The following is a 22336-nucleotide window of genomic DNA, read 5'->3' on the forward strand; positions in this document are numbered from 1 at the left end:
CCACTTGAAACTTTTTAATTCTTTAAAATGGTTTCTTTTGCTGATATCTTTATCATGCAATCACCATGAATTTTTTAGAGGCAACACTAAAACCAGGGTATAATTTCATGTCTTTCAGAAGCTATGTGGCAAAATATCTTTGAGTTTGTTCCATGGCACAGAAAATAGTACTTGGTAATTGTGAGTTATGTTTGAAATTGGTTCTCCTACATGAATTAAGCATGTGCCCTATAGTGGCAATGTCTATACCAGTTATTAATGTTTTCTGGCTCTGGAGGCAGTCACACATGGCGTATCTCCTCCATACATCAGAACACAGTGGTTGCACACAAGCTGCATATTGGGAATAGTCCTGGCCCACACTAATCGCCAAATTGTGACCAAGAACTGTTAGGGAAAATGCAGCCTGGCTTGCAGCAAAACTTTTACAGGGACAATTCAAAGAAGTTATCAATATGGATGGTTGAGCTTCAATTCTTGTTATTTGTTCATTGGTAGCCTCAGTTAGTAGAATAGAGATGTACTGAGTTTTGTCTGTAATGTTAGTAACAGCAGGACAAGTGTTACCAGTTAAAAATAGTCCCTGCCTTTTTACAGCTGCTTTCACACGATTCCTCTTATTTTTATTTCATAAAATGACATTTGCATTTGTATCTGGATTAATACTGAGAGAGAATATGATTTAATTTGCTGATCCTCATGCATCAAGAGTATCTGTAAAGTCAGTGAGGTAGAACACCATTGGAGCAGGATGTCTAAGGAACAATTATAGTTATTCATAGTATTTTTTTTGTCTTTTAAAAACAAGTGAAAATCACTTTTATTTTAATACAGATAGCATTTACTAGTAATTACAATTAAAAGTCCATCATTCCATTGAAACTAGTAAATCTCTGAAACAAATTAAAATATATCTATGTTTTCTGCATAGTATATGATGAGATTTTATTTTATTATTTTATTTTTTACAATAATTATTTTATAAAATAGATTTCCAGCTCTGGTAAATAAAGTGCAGTCAATCAGTGAGATAGATCTATAGTTCTGGCCCAGGACAGTGGTAGGAGTTTGGAGGCATTTTTTTTTTTGAATATTGCTAGCACAGCTTGAAGTCATTTCTGCCAAGAGGTGTATGCTAAGTATGTGTTAATTACAATTGACTGTGGCTTGCAATAACTCATCTATGTATCCTGGTATAAGACAATCTTTGCCTTAGTAATAAGGACAACATGTATTGTTCTAACAGTGGCTAGTACAATCTATTATTGTTCAGAAGCTTCTTTGAAGGAAGGTTGTTATTTACATCTGTGTATATTCATGAAACTAAATTTGTGCTTTCATATTAAAAAATCTTTATGCATGTTGTTTTTATTATTTTATTTTGTTAATGGCAGCACTTGATTTGAATGAGGCTTCTTTTAAGACATTAACATGTTGATGGCATAATGGTATTTTCTACACTGGGAAGATAGCTCTGCTTCTAACAGTTGGTTATCATCCATAAATGTAGTTGCAATTGTTGGTCATCTCTAAAGATGGGTCTCTAAATTTTGTTTTTACATCTAGCTGGACATTAAAATAGGAAGAAGTTTCTGTGACTTGAATGCAGGAATTTAGATTGTTAAATAGGTCACTGGCTTCTGTTTGGAATTAAGATAAATCCTTATTGGGTACCACAAAATCTGAGAATGAAGAGATGAAGATCCAGAGCTTAGATGTTTACTGGTTTTGCAGCTTAAATATCTAATCACTGTAGGACATTTGTGGTCAGAGTAAATTATCTTTCACTTCATATTAGAAACCAACTGTTCAGATTCATTACTTTTGCAGAAGAATCCACATGACTGTTACATGTCTTGGGAGTGTGAAACACAGTTTGTATTTGTCTATTTTTCCATAAGAAAGTATAGGTGATTTAATTAAATTAAAGAAGAAACCAGGTTTATAAATTCATTTTGAGACAAAAAACTACAGAGGGCTACTTTGGGACTTCATGTCTTTCAAGGTTTTCCAATAAGCAAAAGTAATTTTCCATTCCCTAATCAATACCAGCTCTTCGTCCTTGTCTTGTATTGGTGAATAGTCAAAATGACATTCTTAATCATTGTAGGATTTGAAAAATGACAGGGGGTAATATTGTTATTTTTGTCCTCTATTGACATTTTTAGATAAAGTAACCTAGTAAATAAGAACATCTCTGCACTTAGTTAAGAAAGAGACTCACATATTTCTTTGAAGACCTATCTTTCTTTGTTAAAACCTACAGTAAAACAAAAGACGTTGCAGGCTCAGAGTCTGAAATAAAAAGTGATATATTGACTTTAATACTTCAGTTCTGCTTTTTGTTATCTCCAGGCAGGAAAGAACAAAGCAGAATGGGGTTTGCCTCTTTCAGCTTTACTTCAATAGTGATTTTAGAAATTATACTTCTATTAACCTTTGTGAGTTATCATGAAAAATAATGTGAAGATATGAAACTTTGGAAAACAGAGTTGTGTATAAATATTAATTTCCTTCAAGGTGAACTAACAAAACTGAAAAAGAAAAAAAAAGCTATAGAACACTTTAAGGGTGACAATATGCTGTATTTCACTGAATTTCATAACTAAAAAATGTATTTGCTAACATGATATACACACAAGATTTTTCCAATGCATAGCTAACATTGGAATTGTTGTATAAAGTTTTTCAGATATTCAGATTCAAATATTCAGATGTCCAGTTTCATACTATTCATGCTATTATTTTGTTTCTACAAGGTGTATGATGGAAAAGACAGTTCTTCCCGCTCACTGGGAGCCTTCACCAAAAATGACATGATGGGAGTTATCCTAAACAGCACCTCTAATCATTTGTGGATAGAGTTTAATACCAATGGATCTGATACTGACCAAGGATTTCAGCTCACTTATACAAGTAAGTAGCTTACAAATATGGTCTGACTGACATTTCTATTTGTATACTGAAATGTATATGTGTGTGTATATGTATATCAAAATGTGTATTTCTCAGCTGCAGTGATTTCTCATAGAATAATGAAGATCATTACCTAAGATGTACTGTGTTTATGAGATTGAACTTTAATTACCTGCACTGCTTGATAGGTGTTAGTGCTTTAGGAACATCACTAAAAGCAAAGTTTTAACCTTTAAAATTTAGAAAGCATTACCATTTTAAAGATTTAGCAGTGGGTTTTGAAAAAGAATGAATTGTGAAATATTTTGGGTTGAATATATTGGTTTTATGTTGTAGCAGAAAACTTATATGTAGCCAGATCTTAAATAAGGTTCATTTAATCCTTGCAGTCAAAATTAAAATTATATATATATATATTTTTTTTATGTATGCTCATATATACTTCATGTCTTAAAGATTTTTTTTCCCATGGCTGTTTGATTAGTTTTGAATCTCTTTTTTTCTGTTCTATCAAGTGTTTCCATATATCTGCAAGTGCGTAGACAGAATTTGATAGTCTTCTAACAGTAATCTTAGCAGAACTGTGTACACAGGGAAGATCTTCATGCGATATATTCCCATTCCCATTTTCATTTTCATTCCTTTTGTTGTTCCTCATTTATAGTATCATGCGTGCTCATTTTGCAGCAGTTCATGTTGAAATGTTTATCTGTAATGAGTGATGCTTCTGCCTGTTCTAACATAAGATGATCCCCATTTATAAATACAATGTAATTACCTACTTTTCACATGTATTTTCAGGAAGTCAAATTCAAGAGAACACATTTGTGAGGTAGTGACCATCTAACCAGCTGATTACATTGACTGTAAAAACAACCCATATTCAGTGTTATTTTCAAGCACTGTAGTCTGGTGCTTTTCACCATCTATGAATGAGTACAAGCATAAGATTTATTATTTTGAGGTGCTTTGAAAATTGGTTGCAGTGCTGACTCCCGTTTTGGAAAGATTCCACTCCAAGCAATATTTTGAAGATTAGGTATAACAGAAAGTTATATTCATTATTGGATGGGATTATTTACATTTAAAAAAAAAAAAAATCTTTTGGTACAGTTCCAATGCAATTTCTAAACAAACACATTAGTTTTGTGTTTGGACATCAAACAAAATGATAATTATCTGTTTGAATTAATCAAATTCTAGTTTACAGCTGGAGTTAACTTCCCTGAGAGATTACTTTGCAGTTTATTCAATCAGATAGAAATATGCCAGATACTTTATGATTACTAAACAAAGAAAAAAGATAAAGCAGTATTAAAATGTGGACTTAATGAAGGAAATAAGATATATATATTCTGCTGAATAACAAATACTGTAAGACTGTTTAGAAAGAGCTAAGAAGAGTGCTAGAAAAAGTGGTGGTGTAATAAATCTAGTAGTAAATCAATTCTGGTCATTCCCTATCTGGTTGCTTAGTTCTGGCTGCCTGGAGGGCTATATCAGCTACCTTTAATGGTTTGCCTTTATAGTGCTTTTCTTCTCATGAATACCGTTGAAAGTAAGATTAGTGCAGCTGTGAAGTTTGGGTTTTAGAACAATTGCAATGTGTTATTAAAGAGACGTACTAAAAGGTTATTATTGTAGTTCAGCACAATACTATCTTTCCATCTTTTTAACATTCTGAATTCTGTGGATGATACTAAATTTACAAATAGGACAGTAGAAAAAGCTAATGATCCAGGAGAACAGAAATGTGCATAAAGAAACCTTTTTCTGTTTTCAGAATCTCATTACTGAAGTAATAAAACAGAATTCTATAAATCCAGAATCTGAGTGGCTTGTATAAAATTGTAGAAATTAGAATATAAGATATTAAAAGAAAATCTATGAAGGATTCAAGTTCTAATGAAATGCGCGATACATATAAGATTGCTACAGGCTAGAAACAATACTGAATGGAAACAAAATTATTGTAATTTCATTCTGTGATCCATAACTACAAAAAGGTTTCAAGGAAATAGATTTAGCACAGTGGACAGAGAGAAATTTTTACTGGAATGGATGGTGAAGCAATCTGTAATCTTTCTGAACCGTTTGGAGAAGATATGAAATATTTTGACCGAGGAATAAAGTAATAGTAATTGTGTTTAAGGAAATTCTGATTCAGAAAGATTGAGACAGGTACATTTTGTTAATAGTTTAGCCTGAGATTGGTAGGAAAAGTCCATATCTCCTTGAGAGTCAATGAAACTGTAATTTGCACAATAACTGAATCAGAGTCTACCAGAGGAACAAAAGGAACAAAGAAGAAAACTTGTCTACTTCCTGTAAGGCAAGTCAGTATGAAGCTGCTTCCTTAAAATTAGGGTGGAAGTAGGTTGTAATGAATAACAGAGACTATGTTTTCACTCTTCAGTACAACAGCTACACTGGTGTCAGAGGGAATGACTCTGGTGAATACTCATATCTCAGTGTTGAAGAAATGATAACAAAAGCTTGATGGGACTGAAGCTTTTTTTTCCTGAGGGTAATGTCAGATATCAATAGATTATTTTGGTTTACATGTCTTTTATATACCAAAGACATGGAAATAAGACTGTCTTCTAATATGAGCAGTCATTTTGGTCTTAAGAATGTAGCCGAAGTTGTACATTTTTTCCTTTATTTTTTTTTTTTTTACTCCTTTTAAACAGAGATTGCAAAAATAGCTAAGTTCTTTGTCTCCCCTTAGATATTTTTCTTTTTATCCATCAGGGGAAGTCTGTGAAAGATCTAAGGAACAAAAAAGGGCTTTTAAGATGGTTTTAAATTTCTAAGACATCAATAGAAATCTGTGTAAAAATAGAAGTTTATACATAATGTTGTAGCCACAACCGATTATTGTGACTGCTAATTGTCTGGATGATAACGTCAGTTCTTCTTTCATAATTCCAGATTTATTCTTTGGGAGGATTCCACCCCATCCCCCCACCTCCAGTCCATTTAAAACTTTCCTCCTTGAGAAACCTCTATCTGTTGCAGGAAGAGAAATTGTAACCATAGGCATTTCCACAGCTGGACCTACCCTTCCTGTTAACTGATCAGTGAGATTTGCTGTTCAGGTATAAAGGTGTCAGTGCTTCGTGCTGTTGTGTCAGGAGTATTTAACATTAAATTGACATTTAAGTTAAAATGACATCTTATTGATGCCACACTTTGACAAGCAGTAAAAGCAAAACACAGCGGTTTAGTAAAAGTATCAGACTGCAACTTTAAATAAGGAACAATGCTGTACAGTCTCTGAGTAACAAGCAGGACAGTCCCGCTGAAGTGTTCAACCACTCCCCTGTCACAGTTCTCACAAGAGGAATTTTAACACTGACTTTGTTCACTCTTTGTGTGGAGAGATGAATGTACCTTTGCTTGTGTCACAAGTGTTTCCTTGCTACTCTTGTGTAATCCTCAATAACTGAACATGGTCTTACCTTTTCTTAGGTACTGGAGAAAACAAACACAGACCCTCCACACTTTATCATACATGCATATGTGTTCTCTGACACTCTGAGTACTGTATAATGCTGAATACTCTGTGCTCTGTTTGGAGTTTTACAGTTCACATTGATCACTCTTAACCCTTGAGAAGATAACTCATACAGTAATTTCACTTGTCATATTTGGTGCAACTTGATGTAAATACATAAATACCAAAATTGCTTTCACAATTTCTTTTAAAGACATTGCTGTTTTATTTACATGTCCAAACTTCCTAGCAAATAGGTGAAGCATGTAAGACAATCCCTGCATCTCAAAACAAAGATTGCAGTAAAAAGACTGTTTCCTGTCCAAATCCCTGTCTATCAATTTATCAGTAAAACATTTTTCTGTGTTTTCCCACAGCGTTGAGAAGTAAAGACTCTGTCTTTGCAGTACTGGCTAGAACTCTCAAAACTAATTTCTTATGGTGTCTGAAGATAGTTGTTTGTTTTCATGATATCATCCACCCATGTCCTCAGAAAGTATCCCTGAGCTGTGATGTGTAAGTAACATTACCACTATGTAGAAGTGGTATTTGGACTCTCCACAGACCTGAGGGCATTTACCAAGTTCTGTGGGTTGGCAGTTGCCTGTCTGAGATAACACGAAGTTGCTGTCTGTTCTTATCCGTACATCTACTCTAAGGAGCAGCTTATCTACCTTTCTATGGCGATTTCATGGTTCCTCAGTCCTGTGCAGAATATAATAGAAGCAAAAGCTTCACTTATCTGCAAAATAAGCCTTGGAGTCCACTGAGCTGAGCCAGTGGAAGGGTCCATCTGGCCCAGGAATACTGACAGATATTATCTTTAGGAACATGCCTGGCTGCACTGGGCCACTCAGCAGTATGATCTACCTCACAGCAGATTTCTGCGTGCATAAGATACATGCAGAACTAGTTACAGACTTTATAGTGAAGTCTGACAACCATTCAGAGATTTGTGGTATACTCTGGAGCTAGATTTTAACTTTCTGAAGGTCTTTCACTTTTCTGTTCCCCATTCCCTTGTTTGGATTAAAAAGGAAGTTCTGTGTTAATTCCTGAGCATTTGTCAGGAGGATTTGTATCCTTCTTATGAGGTGAAATTAGATGTTTTCCTGCAATTCAGTGCTACTGTGGACATGAGGGCTGGAAAAATTCTCAACAGGGATTTGTCTTCAGAGAAAAACATTTGGAGTGAATGCTATGTACACCCAGATCTTAACTTAATGTTACTTTCCATCAGTTTTGAATCCATGACCATTTCTCTCACCGAAAACAGAATTCTGTGTGGATGTCATATCTGCCAAAAGAGTGTGCAAAATTCAGGCTCTTAAGCTGTGCTCAATTCCATGGGATTTGCATCAGATTGCATGTAGTTTCCCTAAAGGAAAATAGATTTAGGACTGTGCATGGATAGACTTTTTTTTCAATGAATTTTTAATGTTTTATTTGCATTTATAATCCTTTGTATTTAACGTGTATCCTTAACATTTTTACAGTATTCTTTTAATTTGTCTGAAGATAGACTTTTCAGATTGAAAAGTGAAATTGTGGAATATGTGTCTCACATGATGCACTGGATTGGCATTCATACAATTCTGTTACTGCTAAAGGCTTCATTCTTATTTTCAGTTTAAATTCTGCATTATAAATGTTAGCTATTCCTTCATCTTGCAAGGGACAGTGAAAGTTGGAACATGGAAGGTGAATCTGAATTAGCATAATCTAAATTTATATAAATGTTTTAAATCTGGAAATTAATTTAACAGAATCCTGAACTGAAATTTAATTCAGCTCATTTCCTATTCTACAGTAATTGAAAATGTTAAAAGACTGTCAGTGAAAACAGTGTTCTGAAACTGCAAACTCAGTCAATTATCCTTGCATGCAAACAGGCTCAGATTCAGAAATATAGTGGCTTTGCCTCAGGCTGTATTGTGTCTGCTGAGCAGAACAATCCAGTAATGAAAAGAAGCTCTTTAGTTTCCTTTCAGTAACTAATCGTTGTATAAGATCTCTTCCAAAAAGAATTCATACACTGCACTAAAAACATAAGATAAAATTAAATGAAACAAACAAAAGCTAAAAAATAACTAAATGAACAAATCTCAGCCTGTACATATATTTCACAAGCAATTTCGAGCATCACGGTTATGTGACTAACCCCAAATTATTGTAACCTGTATTGCATGCATAGAAAAAACTATTTGAAAAGAAAGTTAAAGTTTCATAATCAAGAGAAAAAAGAAAAAAGATAAATTCTAAAAGAAAGGTTCAATTTAAACTTTAATTTACTCATGTAATTGAACTATGATAGCCTCTTTAATAACACAAATGCTTATATTGTCATTATTTACTTATTTATTATTTTTTCCTGAAGGGCACCTGCCTTTTGCTTCCAGTTTGTTCAATACTGACATAAACCAGCCACATTCTCAAAGCTACGTTTTTCCTGTGCACTGAATAATATATCTATTCAGATGAACATAATAAAGGGACATTTTTAAAAAATTATACTCCATGAAAATCCAAAGGTTTCATAAGATGAGCACAAATTTGCATTCATTCAGTTTTAAAGCATACAGTAAAATTATGAAGTAATCATTCAAGATTTTCAGTCCAGAATTCTTTTCTAGGATTTTCTATTGTGGTGAATTTCAAAGCATTATTGACTTTACTTACTTTTGTTTTGTTTCTATTTTCTTTGTTCCAAAATATTTTTCTTTAATTAGCACTTGTGGACTTCAATTAACAGTCCTGGACTGGGTTGGAGATTAATAGTTTGTCCATCTGTACCGGGTTTGACTGGGCTGGAGTTAAATTTATTTTTTTTTTTTTTGTAGTAGCCCACATGGTGCTGCTGCGTGGTAGATTTTTGGCCAGAACAGTGCTAATAACACGATTGTTTTGGCTGTTGTTGAACAATGCTTGCACACCATCAAAACCTTCTCAGCAAGTAGGCTGGGGTGGGCAAGATACTGGGAGTAGACACAGCCAGGGCAGGTGGCATGAATTGAGCACAGAGGTACTCCATATCATGTAGTGTCATGCTTAGCAATAACACTGGGGGACAGTTTTTCCAAAGTAGCCATTGCTGGGCAGCAGTGGTCTGCTGGAGGTGTTTCCCTTTACTTGCTTTCCTTGCCTTGCTTTCCTTGGCATGCCTTGCCTTGCCTTGCCTTCCCTTGAAGGAAAGAAGGAGAACATGACAAGCTGCCCAAGAAACATGGGAAGCTTATGAAGTGATAAACTGTGACTGTTGGTAAGAAGAAGGTTGGAAAGCAACTGGGAACAGGAGACATAACAACAAGTAGAACAGGACTGATGATGTGATAGGAGTACAGGCAGAATAGTCCATGATTATTAAAGTGGGTTCTCCAAAAAACTTGATGTGAAAGCCAATTTTGAATTAAAATAAGTATATTGTAAATATACATACACAGCATGAATAACCTATTAAAATAATAAAAAAAAGCTTTCTGAACATCTCAAAAGAAAAACATTTTATTTCGTACCCAACAATTGTGTTATCATCATTAAATCACTGTATTACCCGTCTGTACATAGAATTAGAAAGAAGAAGGTTATTAACTGTTTCTCGTTTTCAATTAAGGGAAGAAGATTTGGTGTGAGGTGTATTAGAACATGTAAAAAATACAATTTGATAAAGGTTGTTTTGGTTGGTTTTGATAAGTGCCAGTTGTAACCCATCGAAGGACTCTTCACTTTTCTTTGTATGGGCCAGATTCTCATCTGATCTAAAACCACTAGGTTTTCCTGCTGTAATTCACATCTATTATCAATAAAAGAGCTGCTTTTTAAAATCTTGTTGTGCTTTGAAGGTGAAAAAAAAATGAGATGGTTCAGCAGAGATCACCATAGAAGTCCATATGCATGTGTTGTTTTACATTTATATTCAAATCGTATCTTTAGGATATGAAATTAAGATTTTCAGTAATGTTAATTCAGATAGGCTTCTAAGGAATATTTGGTTTTGGTCTGCTGTTGTATGCATCCTAGCTTTAGCATGTGATTGAAATTTGCAAGCAGGTTTCAACTAAATTCACAATCCCAGAAGTGCTGTCCTAAAAATTATATTACTTTAATATTACAAAGGTGATCATATTTCAAGCATTATTTCTGAGAGCTTAATGGGAACATACATTTTCAATGAATTCTTCAGTGAAGTGTCTTGAAGGACAGAAGTTTTTTACCTTTTTTAAACCCTCAAACTGAACTTTTTCTCTCATTTTTTTTTCTAATCTATTTCTATGAAGCCATTATACGTAGACTTCGCCATTACATTTATGTGCACTTGGATTTACTGTTTTTTAGCTGGGATTTGTTCCAAAAGTTTTCACTTTTCCTCTGCTTTTAACAGAAGGACTGTTGGCTTGTAGTGTTGAATGCCCTTCAGCATCACATAGGACTTACCCTAGAAATCATTTTCTGTTGGAGGCTCTTTTCCAGGTTTCACATGAATAGAAAGTAGTATTCCTGTCATACATATATATATATATTTTACCACTGCTATAATTGTAGGAATATTCCAACCAGCAAAAGTTCCTGTCTGAAAGCTTAGGACACTTGAACAGAAATGCCATTATCTGCTTCTTTCCTGCTACCTCCCTGCCTACTTTGGCCTCATGTTAGATGAAAAATGTTTATTTTCAGTTTAGAATTCTGGGTTCAGCCCTCTCTCATTTGGGAAAGATAAGCTGCAGTTAATGAATATGACAAAAGGGTAACCCCTGCCATTATTATCCAGACAATTGTGTTATTGATAAGCAGTTCCTTAAGTCAGGTAGTTGATCTGAATTTAGGATGATTACCTTTCTTGCAACCTCTTCGTGCTGCAATTCAAATGTAAAGTTGTAGGATCTTTTTGGTGCCTCATTGTTCATTCTAATTAGAAAATCTAAGCAACACAACTGTAAACATATCGTTCTGTTTCATACTTCTCATACTGTTAGACAGAAGCAACACTGATATGTGTTAATTCTATCCATTTATTTTATTTTGAAATTGAATGGTTTATAAAAAACATAAGGAAAAAAATCAGCTTCAGGAAAAAAAAATATAAGAAAAAAAAATCACAGAATCATAGAATATCCTGAGTTGGAAGGGACCCATAAGGATCATCGAGTCCAACTCCTGGCACCTCACAGGTCTGCCCAAAAGTTTAGACCATGTGAATAAGTGCACAGTCCAATCGCTTCTTAAATTCAAACAGGCTTGGTGCAGTGACTGCTTCACTGGGGAGCCTGTTCCAGTGTGCGACCACCCTCTCAGTGAAGACCCTCTTCCCGACATCCAGCCTAAACCTCCCCTGCCTCAGCTTAACACCGTTCCCGCGGGTCCTATCACTGGTGATTACTGAGAATAGGTCAGTGCCTGCCTCTCCGCTCCCCCTTGTGAGGAAGTTGTAGACTGCGATGAGGTCCCCCCTCAGCCTCCTCTTCTCCAGGCTGAACAGGCAAAAAAAAAAAAAAAAAATATTAACCAGAATTTACTTGTAAGGATTTTAACAGCTCAGACATAGGAATATGAATGTTTTCTTCCTTCTCTTCATTATGTGAAAGAATTGTTTACATTTCAACAGATTAAGCTTATTGCCCTACAATCTAGTTATTTTTTTTACAGCTGAAGATCAGCAATAAATAGTGAACAAATTTTTCATTAATTAAAATAATCATTCTAATTACCTAAAAGTGTAAGAAAGTTATTTAAAAATAAAATTAAGATTATTCTTTAAAAGTTTATGCATAGTATCAAAATTACCCTGCCAAAACTATGTGTATATGATATATGAGCAGAATTAGGGATGCATATAGAAAGCAGAGAGAATAAGACTATGCAGAAGACAGGTAATTAAGGAAGATGAATGCTATAATCCTATTTATTGTTATTCCTTCCACTTCTGTAAACTTCCTAGGGGGGGAAAGTTGGTTAAGACAGTGATCACAGGTAGACAGTATTTATGTGTTTCTCATTATCTAAGGTGTTTGCAACAGTACATTAAAACCTTTATTTTCAGAAGTGTTGGGCATCAATACCACGAGCCTATATGAAGTTCACGTTGTCCCCCCGTCAATGTGTGAAAGAATGAACACAGCTGCAGATGATGGGAGTCTTCAACTTTCAGTCCTGTCTGTCATACTGTTTTTTATAAGCTTGTACAAATCTTCTTGTATGTTTCAATCTGTCCTTTATGTTCACAGTGACTTCATTTAAGAATGAATAGTCTAGAAAAGGCTATGAGGAAAGGAATGCATTTGTAATGCCTGAAGGGTTTCATGGGTGACAAACCAAAGTACCTTACACTAAATAACACAAGAAAAAATGTCTGTGTTCATGTTATTTCTCTTTTCCTTTCTACCCCCTGGCCAAATCTCAGACCAGTGCTCTTCCTACAAGTAACCTACAGAATATTTTAAAGTACTGACTGTATCAGCCATTTCCCCACTGATTATAAATGTGGCTTAGACATGAAGTGTTCCTGAAGATCTCTCTACAGGCACTTGAAGTTAGAGTTGTTGTGAACTCAGTCTGCCGTACAAGTGTATAGAGTTAGATCAGTGTACTTGAAAAACATAGTTCTTCTCGTCTCCCTCAGACGATCTGTGTTTGAATGTAAAGTATTCAGTCACAAAGACAGTAACGTTTTTCAGCCCACCTTACAAAATCGTTACATATCCAACAGAAAGAAGTGGATCTACTTTTGTCCTAGTCCATACTCGGTTGTCTTCCTAGGCTCTTTGAAAGTTTGTGCAAGTGTCTGATATGTCATTATAGTCACATTATCCAAACAATTTTATTTTATTTCTATAGACTTTTCTATCATTCTAGTTAGGTAGAGATTCTATAATTGGCACATTTTCCCGTACATAATATAGATTCTTTTTTTCTCTACAACTGTAGGTTTCAATAACACATAAATGGTTCCAAGCCGGAATGAGAATGCCAGAAACTCTCATTTTGAAGTTGCATTGATTTAATTAAATCTATTATGTTATGGATGTTTAAGATGCAACAACTGCTGAATGAGTATTTGCTGACATTTACAGGCGTTTAGAAAGGCATTATGGACTCTGAACATTAACTGAAGTACCATTTCATACTTTTAATTACTCTTTGGTAGTTCAAAAATGATTGTATAAAACATAGATTGTGTTTATGAGCTTAAATTACTTGAGATTTAGATAACACTAACAGAGTTCTTGATCTTTCCAATGTTTTCACATTATCGTACTTTCTTAATATTAAAACATCTGTTATAACTACATTACTATTTCCATGTATGTAATAATACATTCCCATGTATTTAGGATTTACATATGTGATTTTGCCCTTTTTTTTTTTGAGTCATCCCCAAATATTTTACCACATCTCTTTGACAAACTGCAGATACATTATACATAATTTATGATCTCTGTCTTAGCCAGTTGAAATGAAAAGACAGCATTACGTTTTTGCTGATTAGGGCCCACCCAGTCCATACATTTATAGTAATATATATACATAATGAATAATAGTCCATACACAGTGAGTACTATGAGAGATGATTAGACAGTATTTGGAGTCGGATGTGTTGTGCTTTTAGTCCTGTAGTGCTTAATATAGCATCTACAAAAACTTTTTTGCATTCAGACAAATTAGCCCCTCATGGCTTCTCTTGTGGTAAGGTTTTATGGAGATTCATGGCATTGCTGCTTTAATAGTATTTTGCCTTCTAAAACAAACAGTAATATTAATATTAGCATAAATTTACCCATATAATGTGAGAACACTCACAATGTTAATACTATATGCTATATCGATATGCTATATATCATGTTTTCAGGACCTGTCCTAATTTATTCATTTTTTCAACATTAGTTTTCTTATCGTGCTGTTTTAGTTCTTGTTGCTATTTTTAATTGTCAAAATGTATTCATGTATTTCAAAATGTATTTCAATCTTCAATTTTTGCACCCCATCTTGCCCTTCATATCTTTAAACTTTCATTTATTTTCATTGTTTTGTGTTAAATGATTTATTGTATACTTTCTAATACAAGATTGGTGTATTTTCAAGGCAGTAATACAAAATTTTTATATAGATGTAGATTTCATCTGTGTATTGCTTTTTGAAAATGTATTAACTGTCTTGCCACTGTCTATTACTGTGGCATTCATTTAAATGATCAGGAGTAGAGATTCTTGAATCTCTTCAAAGTATTGGCTGGTAAAACAAATTATTAGTTGTAGGGGCTTATCTTATTTTTGTGCACTGTGTTTAGATCAAATCGGATGAATGTAATGGTTTCAGTATAATCCCTAATTAATATTTAACACCAAATAGTTTAATGTTTGTTTTGTTCTTTAAAAACTTGCCTGAAAACATATGGACTACATTTGTATAGAATTATTGCAAAGAATTGGTAGTGGAAAAGTGTAGTGAACTCTTGGCCACAAGTTATAAACTGCCATCCTTACATTTTTTTCTACAGTATTTGAAGTGGCATTTTGAAAATTTGGTATGAAAGCCAGCAATTGTTATGCTGCTTAACCTTACAGGGAATAACTTATTATTCCGATACATAAAGCAATTATACTCTTCATTTTGTCATAGTGAATGTACCCAGTATTTTTTTCTAGGTGTAATATTGTGAAATCAACCCTAAAAAATCAGAGTACCACTGGACTTTTCCTGAATTAGCAATAACTAGAAGGCATTAAAATCAATATTTATTTTCCAAGGTAAATTCTGTTATGAATATCTGAATAATATAAATAAAACAGCAAGTACTGGAGGGTTTAGTGTCCCAAGGATATTTACATTTTAGGTCTTATGTTTTTGCTTCCAGTTAGATATTTTTATTTGCATGTTGATTTTTTTTTCTCTATTGGGTGTGTATGAAATAGGAAATTGAATTCTGATACCAAGGACAGTGAGTGGTTATGTTCTCTACAATCAGCTTATAAAATAACACTTTACTCCTAAACAAGTATTTGATTGGATTTGAGTAGAAAATAGACTGAAAGAAAATTTTAACTCCTTTATTGATAAAAATGCTCTCACAGTCTCAAAATAAGATTTTAAAAAGCAATACATTTCTGTAAGGAACTTCATGCCCCAAGAAACATGTACAAGTTGAGAAATTCCTATGTGTACTGCTGTGTAGACAGACACAGTGTCTTTGCTAAGCTGTTTTTGCATATGTATAACTTGTGTAGGTATTCTATCATTTAGAGATACAGAAATACCGCTGACATGAGCCAGCCAAAAGCTCAACATGACCCAGCAGTGTGCGCTTGCAGCCCAGAAGGCCAACTGCATCCTGGGCTGCCCCAACAGAGGAGTGGCCAGCAAGGCAAGGGAGGTGATTGTCCCCCTCTGCTCTGCTCTTGTGAGGCCCCACCTGGAGTGCTGCGTCCAGGTCTGGGGCCCCCAGCGCATGAAGGATGTGGAGCTGTTAGAGTGGGTCCAGAGGAGGGCAATGAAGCTAATCAGAGGGCTGGAGCACCTCTTGTATAAGGAAAGGCTGAGAGCTGGGGATGTTCAGCCTAGAGAAGAGAAGGCTCTGGAAAACCTCATTGCTGACTTTCAGTGCTTAACGGGGGCTTTTAAAAAAGATGGAGAGTGACATTTTGCTCAGACAGATAATGATAGGGCAAGGGAGAATGGTTTTAAACTAAAAGAAGGGAGATTTAGATTAAACGTTAGGAAGAAATTCTTCACTCAGAGGATGGTGAGGCACTGGAACAGGTTGCCCAGAGAAGCTGTGGATGCCCCATCCCTGGAGGTGTTCAAGGCGAGGCTGGATGGGGCTTTGAGCAACCTGGTCTGGTGGGAGGTGTCCCTGCTCATGGCAGGAGGGTTGGAATTGGGTGGTCTTTAAGGCTCCTTCCAACCCAAACCATTCAATGATTCTATGAAATAAAGTTTCAGCAGGTATTTGTAGAGTAAGAGGCTATTAAAGAAGCACGATTCACCTTTGGCTTGTGCTGTTGATCCATGAAAAAGTCTTTACACTTTTGGAGCACGATGCTTTAAGAAGATCTCTAAAAGTGTGCTAGATTTAGAGAGACTTCATCTACATTTATGATATTCACATTGAAAATGTAAATGTGCAAATCTACTAGATTTTCATTAATTTTTGATCTGATTAATCTAGACCAGTCTGAGGTGAAAGAGGAAGAGTCAGCACATAATTATATAGTTTAGTCTCCCACTATTGCACTATTAGTTTAATTTTACATTATATAAGTTCTAGGCATATGATACTTTATTTTTTGTATATAGTTATAAACCTACACAAACATACACAAACTTCTGTAATGCAAATCAATATATTTTAACAAGTGTGTGCTATGTTATATACATAAGAATAGTATGATACAGGCATAATACATATTTAATATTATAGAAGTAATTTCAGTACCAAGTTAGTCAAGTTAATGCCAAAGGCTAGTAACTCATTTTTACAGGTCAAGGATTTTAGGCTTAAAATAAACAAAAACAAACAGGTTTTTTTTTCTTAAATGTCAAGCCTCTATTTATATTTTGAATTTCTATCTTCAAAATAATACTGTTTTAGAACAGAAGTTTAGTTTTTTGTTTTGTTTTGTTTTTCAATGTAAATAAGTAATATCAAGGTCATTTCATGATTAATTTCGTATCATTGTATCAGATTATATTAATTCAGTTATAGTCCTCTAACATAGAAGTAAGGTGAATGTCAACCTGCAATCCATGGGGACTCATGGACTTCCTACAACGGAGTCTGACGATGTAATGGAGAGAAGCTTGCTTATTTTCAATAGGAATAATTTTTACAGTACTGTAACTCACTTTGGAAAACTTGTAGCAATCTACAAAGCAAAGTAAGTTGAAAATTTCTATGATAATTGAATAGATAGAGGTACAATTGAGTGTTGCAATAATGTGAACTATTAATAAGCTAAATGAAAAACAGATCTTTCTTGCTACTTAGTCCAATTCCAAAGCAAGAACAGAGAAAGTGATGGCAGGCAGTCTTCTGTCAAACTGAAACTTGGGGCAGGATTTTCTTTAACTCTTAGCAATACTGAGTTTTTTCAGGAGTCTTCAGGGATCATTATTGCAAAAGAGAAAGGCACACTTCACAGGAAGCCCTTTTTCTGATGAATGAGGAGATCTAGTGCTCTTTATAAAATCATCATCCTACGGAAGCAGCACTGCAAAAAGGAGAAGAAGAAATCTGGCATCACTTCATTTATATTTACACATTTGTACAAAAATGAATGCTAAATGGAATGCATAAAATGATAGGAAGTCAGAATAAGTTTATCCCAGCTTTGACTACTTCTTCAGTAGTGAGGATGGCTATGTAGCAGACCAGAAGGACTTGTTTGTCCAGCAGTTTTTTCATTTCGCCCAAATGTGTTTACTGGTCTTTTACCAGTACCTCTCCCTAACTTACTTACTACCTCTCCCTAACAACCATTTATTCTTTGTGGTAGAAAGTAGAGAAGAATCAGTCGCTTGTGTGGCTTTCTCACTATATATCATTCATACAGAAAAGTTATTTCACCACACACAAGTAGATTTTTTGATCAGGGAATCTTCTTCTGTCAATCAGAATCTTCTGTTATCAGAATCCGATAACCAAATGTCATACCTACTAAAGGATGGGAAAGGATCTAAAATCAGTGGCAGAGAAATAATGTTACATTAGCTCATGCTGTCAAATCGGCATTAAAATATCATCACATTATCTGTCAAACCACTTACATGTTCCGTTATTTTAAATGAATGTCTTTGTATGTTTAATCAAGTGATGAAATATAGCTATTTCTTATGAAGTTCAGTTCATCTGAATGACCTAATCACCTTGGCTCTTTTTATAGTGAATGAAGAGAAATAGAGCTTTCTAGAATTGCACAGTTCATCCAATCTATTTTAGGCATTTACTTTAGGATGGGATTAATCATACCCTATAAGTGACTATTAAATCTAAAAGACAACTGGTTTAGATAAGACTTTATATAATCAGTGTTGAGAGCTAGTTAAAGTGAATGCCACCTCTTTTGTCTGTAAACTGAGTATGTTTGCTTATTTCTTTTTTTCGGCAGCAAAGTGAAATTACAGGCATGTACAAATTTTCACACAGAGACAATCTTTTAGCAAGGGAATAATGCTAAATCTCTATAATCCCTTTGTACTTATAAGATGTAATTTTCCTTTTATTAAAACAACCTGTGATTATGCATACTCTTTCTGACACATAGGCTACACCTCTGCAAGTAAACTAAATATTGTCAGGGCATGAGTGTGCATGAGGAAAGTGATTGTCTAGACTTATGAAATATTAGGATAAATCCTAGTGTGCTGTTAGCTTGGATCTAGCACTCTCCCAGAAAATCTCAAGCACAAGGTAGCAGACAGTGTGAGCTAAAGACAGCTCTCAGGAGCTGTCATGCTTGTTGATAGCCATGCCATTTTGAAAGGTAATTAACAGTGCATGGTTGTGGTCAGAGCATGCTAATTTTTCTTGGTGCTTGACATTTCTTAACATATGGGAGCAGATACAAATACAGCGTTTATGTGATGGAACAGCTTTCATTTTGGGTGGGATCCCTTTTCTCTAGATAATTAAAATTCTGAGATAGCCTACTGTATGAACAACCTAGGCTCACTTTACAGTGAAGGCTGAAAATAGTTTTTTTGTTGTTGTTGTTTTTTTTCCAGAAGCTGATTGTACTGAGTGATCTTAGACAACTATCTAAATAAGAGTTGGTGTTTTGAGATTCTTATTTCTGTACTATGAAAATAGCCTAAGCTAAGTAGTTCAGATTTAGTCCTCTGATCTTTAGCAGCTTGAGTTCTAACAAGTAAATCACCCCAATCTTTCTGTCCAGTTTAGGAATAGAAAAGCAGTAAGGTACTTTGAAAAAAATAAAATAAAAGAGTATTATATCCCAGTATTTTCTAGGAGTCCCCGGAAAGTTATAGACTCACCTTTATTTATAAAGGCTGGCATCAAAACCCAAATCCTACAAGATGGAAAGAGTAAAGTAGGCATGTAGGATTCTTTTATTTTGATAGGAAATTCTGTAATTCAGACAAATTATACTGAGGAGAGGAGAGGAGAGGCAGCCTTCTCACTGCATCATGAACAAAGTCATCATTTCAGTGATATTTTTCCCCTTTCCTACACAGGAATTTCAATACAAATTTCGATAATTTATCTGTGAGATTTACAGGGAGTGGAGAATTGCACAAATTCCACAAAGCTACAAATGATGCTAAATAGTTTGGTATCGTGTATTTAGTTAAGGTAATGCATATTGAACAGAAATGTAGACAAGAAAACAGGCAATGTTTGTTTTCAGAGGACTCAGTTGTTATACAGCTTTAGTATCCGTACAGGAGGAAGAGCAAGGTATTAGACTCCTTGCCATTTTTCCAGCTGAGGCTGATCTTTTCATTTTCAGGAAAAAGACAATGAGAAAAATAGGATACCAACTCTATTTTGTGCATTTTTTAAATTATGAAAGATTATCTATCAATAAGTTATTTACCATAAAGACATCTGATTGTCTCCTAATTAGTGAAAGACCTAATGTAGAAAATGAGCTGCAAACAGGAAACTAAAAGGAACACCAGCAGCCTGATTTAGAAGTCCATAATGAAGTATGACAGCAGCTGTTCGGTAAAATAAGGACTGCAAAAGAGAAAACATTTGTAGAGTTGGAATTACTTGGGCTGGGCACATGACAATAATAAAGGAAGAATCCTAAAATCTGGCAGCAGTTGAGAAAGATGAATTTGGAACCACTTTTTATAAAGCTCCCAGAACTGGACCTCAAGGCAAAAGGAGAGCTTTGCCTTTACAAGTTAGCACTGCTGTATGGAGAAAACACAGATAAGAAAGGGTAAAATAGGGAAACAATTGTACCTGCTCAGAGTAGAACTGCTTATGCCAGGGAGCATAAAGGAAACTGTTTATCTCTTTCACGTGTTAACGGCCCAATAAGGGGAATGCTAGTCAAAAATGAGTATAATATTATTTATTCGTTTTCAGCAGAGGAGAAGCGGAAGCCGTGGACTAGGACACTAGAGTGGATGAAACACCCTTTGTTTTTGCTTCCTGAATTTCCACTATGGTGTGATGGATTTGGTATGGAGATTAGATAAGGAGGAGAATCTTCTACTCAGTACCAAATACAGGGTCAATACTGCTTCCTTTCCTCTGAATAATAAATAAATAAATAAAATTTCAAGAATAAAGTGATATAAGTAATTTCTCACTAATCTGTTAGTGTGACAGTGTGAATAATACTGTTTCTTCAATAAAATAATGCTGCAATCAATATCATATCAATAATTAGTTCTTGGTGTTTCAATTTTCTGATTTCCCCAGTTTGTATATGATTTATCTTTGGTCACTGTGGATACATCTAATCTAAGTGAATCATGAGAACATTATTTGCATCAAGACAAGAAAGAAGGTCACTGGCATTATACTTTGTTTTATATTTGATATCTATGTGTCTTTATTTCTTCTTTTCCCTTCCCACTTCTGTTTTCAGGTTTTGACCTAGTGAAGTGTGAAGATCCTGGCATACCAAATTATGGTTACAAGATCCGAGATGAAGGACATTTCATAGACACTGTCATTTTATATAGCTGTAATCCTGGCTATACAATGCATGGAAGTGGTCTTATGACCTGCTTAAGTGGAGATCGGAGAGTCTGGGACAAACCTTTGCCTGCTTGCATAGGTAATATGGATTGTGGTAGTGGAAGATTTCTGCTGTAGTTTCAGGAAAAAAGAAAATCTTTCTGTACTTTATATGATAATGGTATATGCTGTATATAAGAAACCATTTACTGTGACCATCCAAGTATAACTTCTCTGGCTCTCAAATGGTGACCATTTTCTCTGAATTCTTTCTAAAAGTCTTCTAAGAGTGCATCTTTCTAAACCAGTCTGTTAACTGCATTGAATTGTTACATTTTTTTTCCCTGCTGTTCTGCACAAAGGAAAACTTATCATGAAGATTCCCAAAAATTCAGCTAGGCTTCTGCGGATTATTTCATTCTCTTTATTTACTTAATAAGCTTTAGATATGTGATCTTTTCTTTTTGCAGTTTTATACCATGCTATCTGTTCTCTCTTCCTTCTCTGATTTGACTGGCTTCCTTTTCATACTTTTTCTTAAGTTGTCATGAACTTTCAAAGATCACTTTCTTACCTAGACACACACTTTCTTAATATCTTCCTGATTGTACAGATCTATTCTTTTTTGCTTGCTGAATCTTGGATCAACATTTGATATTTACTGTTGTCTTCAGTGACTTTTACATTCATCATTGTCTTTACAATCATTGCAATCTCATTTACAAAAAAGATCAAGCCCATAAATGCACATATTCAGCATATTCTACACCTAGTAATCTTCAATGATACATTGCTATATTGATCGGCATTCATTTTCATTTTGTAAGCCATAGCAAAGAAACAAAATGAATTCCTGGAATTCCATCTTTAGACGATTATAGGTCTTTTTTGATTGATAGTTCAATTCTATTAGTTATAATTATTTATTTTATATAGTATATTCTTTAAGATGGTGATTTTACAGTATGCCCATTTCTGCATATTGAAAACTACCTTTTTGGATTTTTTTTTTTTGTCAGAATCATGTTTGAAACTTTACTTTTTTCTCCAGTGAACATAACATATCCCCCTGAAGTTCACAACATGTATTCTGTTTCTGAAAAAGTCTTAGAATTTTAAAGCAAATATGTCAATTAGTTTGAGTTTAAATAAGTTTGGTTTCACTGAGTTATTCTGAGTTCTTCGGTAAATACAATAGTGTATCAATAATTTATATGCAGTTATCTGTCATGGTGATTATTGCAATTCATATAATTGAAATTACCTGAAAACTT

The 22336-nt window shown here is 34.5% G+C and overlaps 1 protein-coding gene across 12 annotated transcripts in view; it reads left to right on the forward strand.

Annotated features, from left to right (window-relative positions):
* The window catches only part of CSMD1 (CUB and Sushi multiple domains 1), a 1150108-nt gene that overhangs the window by 909041 nt on the left and 218731 nt on the right, over positions 1-22336 (forward strand). For all 12 annotated transcript variants that reach the window (XM_080586628.1, XM_080586632.1, XM_080586634.1 and 9 more), the window contains 2 exons: positions 2760-2916; positions 20971-21162. In XM_080586628.1, the coding sequence (XP_080442754.1) occupies positions 2760-2916; positions 20971-21162 (349 nt within the window). The remainder of the gene's footprint in view (positions 1-2759; positions 2917-20970; positions 21163-22336) is intronic.

The sequence above is a fragment of the Anser brachyrhynchus genome (genome assembly GCF_964034855.1).
Source record: "Anser brachyrhynchus genome assembly, chromosome: 3".
Lineage (NCBI taxonomy): Eukaryota > Metazoa > Chordata > Aves > Anseriformes > Anatidae > Anser > Anser brachyrhynchus.